At 33.7% G+C, this 2,592-nt stretch overlaps 1 protein-coding gene across 1 annotated transcript; it reads left to right on the top strand.

The window, feature by feature from the left end:
- The first annotated feature begins 1,103 nt into the window (after window positions 1-1,103).
- Window positions 1,104-2,068, top strand: LOC110788966 (uncharacterized). Its single transcript, XM_021993604.2, has 2 exons — window positions 1,104-1,314; window positions 1,423-2,068. The coding sequence occupies exons 1-2, from the start codon at window positions 1,217-1,219 to the stop codon at window positions 1,811-1,813; spliced, it is 489 nt and encodes a 162-aa protein (XP_021849296.1). The 5' UTR covers window positions 1,104-1,216; the 3' UTR covers window positions 1,814-2,068.
- The last annotated feature ends 524 nt before the right edge of the window (window positions 2,069-2,592 follow it).

Genomic DNA, 2,592 nt, shown 5'->3' with positions numbered 1-2,592 from the left:
ATATAAGGTGGATGATTTTGGACCGAGCATCAGACCATTGATACTTATTCTGTACGTCAGTTTAGATAAACTTGTTAAGCATCATCTTAATTTGATCCGAATAGTAGTACTCCAATCCTATAACACACAACCAATACCTTATCTATTGCTTACTAAACATTTTCTTTTCAGTCAAGTCATATAAAAAATGACATTGGATTGGGTTGAGCTGAATGAGGCACGATTATACGCATAATGGGAATGAAGTTGTAGACCATGGAGTGGACTGTGGTCTGTGGACATGCGTTGACATATGATTTATTTTTATTTTTATTTTTGGTTTGAATTGTCCATATGATGTGGTTCACTCCTAAAACTAGAACACATTAAATCGAGAAAGAAAAGGAAAGAAAAAAATGAAAAAAAAAATCCGGTTCACATCTTAAATTCCCTTCCACTCTTTGCCTGTCTCTGTAACTTGGGCCCCATTCTCCCAACCGAAAACGACTGCAAGCAACCTGTGGTCTACCTCTGCAACTTATTTGTACTATATATAATTATAAAATATTTTTCTTTTTTATTCTTTCGTTAATACTCCCTCCGTTTCTTTCGTAAATAAAACCAAGAAAATCTTAATATATTAATCATTACAACAACCAATAAAATTATTTATTAAAGTACACTAATAATAGAAAAACACACAGATTGCTACTTAACATACTTGGAAAATTGTAAAGAAATTTAATGATTTGAAAAAATTGAACCAATTAAAATTAAAAGCTGGCACAAAAAATGACTGTATAATAAGTTTTATAAAAGGAAAGATTATTCCACGAAACAAACATTGTGAAACACCCTAAAAGAAATACGTAACAAACAAAAAGAAATGGAGGGTGTAATAAATAATTCACCCACTACACAATTTTTATTTTATTTTAATAAATTTAACTTACTCTTCTAAAACTACGTATGGGTGAAAGTGTATATTTTTTAAAATATTGAGGAAGTAAATAAGAATAGAGGGAGTAAAATAAAAAAGTAATCTGTTTAATAATAAATAAAAAAAAAGCAAAAATGTTTGTAATATAAATATCGTTGGTGTACACACATTTAGGAGGTTTGACTGAGATCGATACGCCGACTCATATCCCATTTCTTGTTTTTCTTTTTGGTTCTCTTCTCTCTCTTACTCACTCTCCTTTCTCAACCACTCAGTTGTTTCTCTCTCCTAAAAACAATGGCGGATCAAGATCGAGTATGCTGCATGTGTGGTGATATTGGCTTCGCTGACAAGCTCTTCCAGTGCTCCCGTTGTCGCTTTCGCTTCCAACACCTGTATGTTCTCCTCTTTTTCTCCTTGTCGAGCTTGCAGTGTTCTTTTTTATATATATAAAGTGATAATAAATATGTATATAAGGCTCTGATTTCATGTTTGATACACAGATATTGTAGCAACTACAACTACGGCAAACAGGAATTACTATTATCACCATCATTCTCATCGTCGTCATCATCATCAACCAACACAAAATCGTTAGAGTTATGCGATTGGTGTCAGAGTGAAGGAAAAAACTCCTCAACAACCAACAAACATCAAAGTGGATCTTACAAGAGATCATTATCGTCGTCATCATCGTCGTCATCAATGGATCATCGTAATAATAATAGTCTTCATATCCGTTCTGAATATGCGTCAGGAGAGAGAATCAAGCAACATCAAGATCAACAACAAAACGGCGCCGCTTCTTCTGGAACTCCCAAAAACTCCGGCGTACCGTCGCCTCGCCCGAATGCCCATCGTCGCTACAAACTTCTCAAGGATGTCATGTGTTGATCAAGTGACTTAGCTAGCTTTGTGGTGGATCTTCCTAAAAGTTGTAAGCTAATTAAGGTTTTGTGTTTGCGTGTGTTACGTTAGCTAGCTTTTTACTTTTTAATCATGACGAGTCTTTGTCTTAGTGTGAATATTATGTTTAATTAGAGAACCTTCATCTTAATTAAAACCTCTTTTATTTTTTATATATAATATGTAAAAATATTATGTTTAGATATATTTATGCTATGGAATTGCTCTCCTTTTCCCTCTCAATTGTTGGGTGCGTGTGTGCGCGCAAAATTCCGGTTTATATAAGCCGACTTTGAACATTAAAGAAAGAAAAAAAAATCACACTAAATAATGTAGTTGGTCCCCTCAAAAAAAAAAAAGATGTCGGGTGGCCTTTAGGAGTTTAGGGTAGAAGTACCATGTATCAACTATCAAGTACCAACCTTTGGGATATAGTTATATAGAATTATAGAGGAAGAAAGGAAGCTTACAGAAAGAGTTTATCCATACACGTACTCATCAACCACCATGTGAAGTTGCTTTCTCTTAAAACAGACTCTTAGGGGTCGTTTGGACGATCGATTATAGAAAGTATAATTCATAAGTTTTTTTTTTACGAATTGGAGTATATTGTCTGGTTAAATATTTGAAGTGGACTGGAAAGATTTACCCAGAGATACCTAGGTAAGTAATTTTCTCTTTATTTAGAAAAAGTGGATCGAACTTCTTAATAAATACTTTTCATGTTCAACCAAACAATACTACTCCGTATACCATTAGCTTTCTAG

The sequence above is a fragment of the Spinacia oleracea genome, chromosome 2 (assembly GCF_020520425.1).
Source record: "Spinacia oleracea cultivar Varoflay chromosome 2, BTI_SOV_V1, whole genome shotgun sequence".
Taxonomy (NCBI): domain Eukaryota; kingdom Viridiplantae; phylum Streptophyta; class Magnoliopsida; order Caryophyllales; family Amaranthaceae; genus Spinacia; species Spinacia oleracea.
This window is presented reverse-complemented; position numbering and strand designations above follow the sequence as displayed.

Coding starts and splice junctions, on each gene's coding strand:
- LOC110788966 (XM_021993604.2), top strand. CDS start 1,217: ATGGCGGATCAAGATCGAGTATGCTGCATGTGTGGTGATATTGGCTTC. Junction 1,315..1,422: donor CGCTTTCGCTTCCAACACCT/GTATGTTCTCCT, acceptor TTTGATACACAG/ATATTGTAGCAACTACAACT.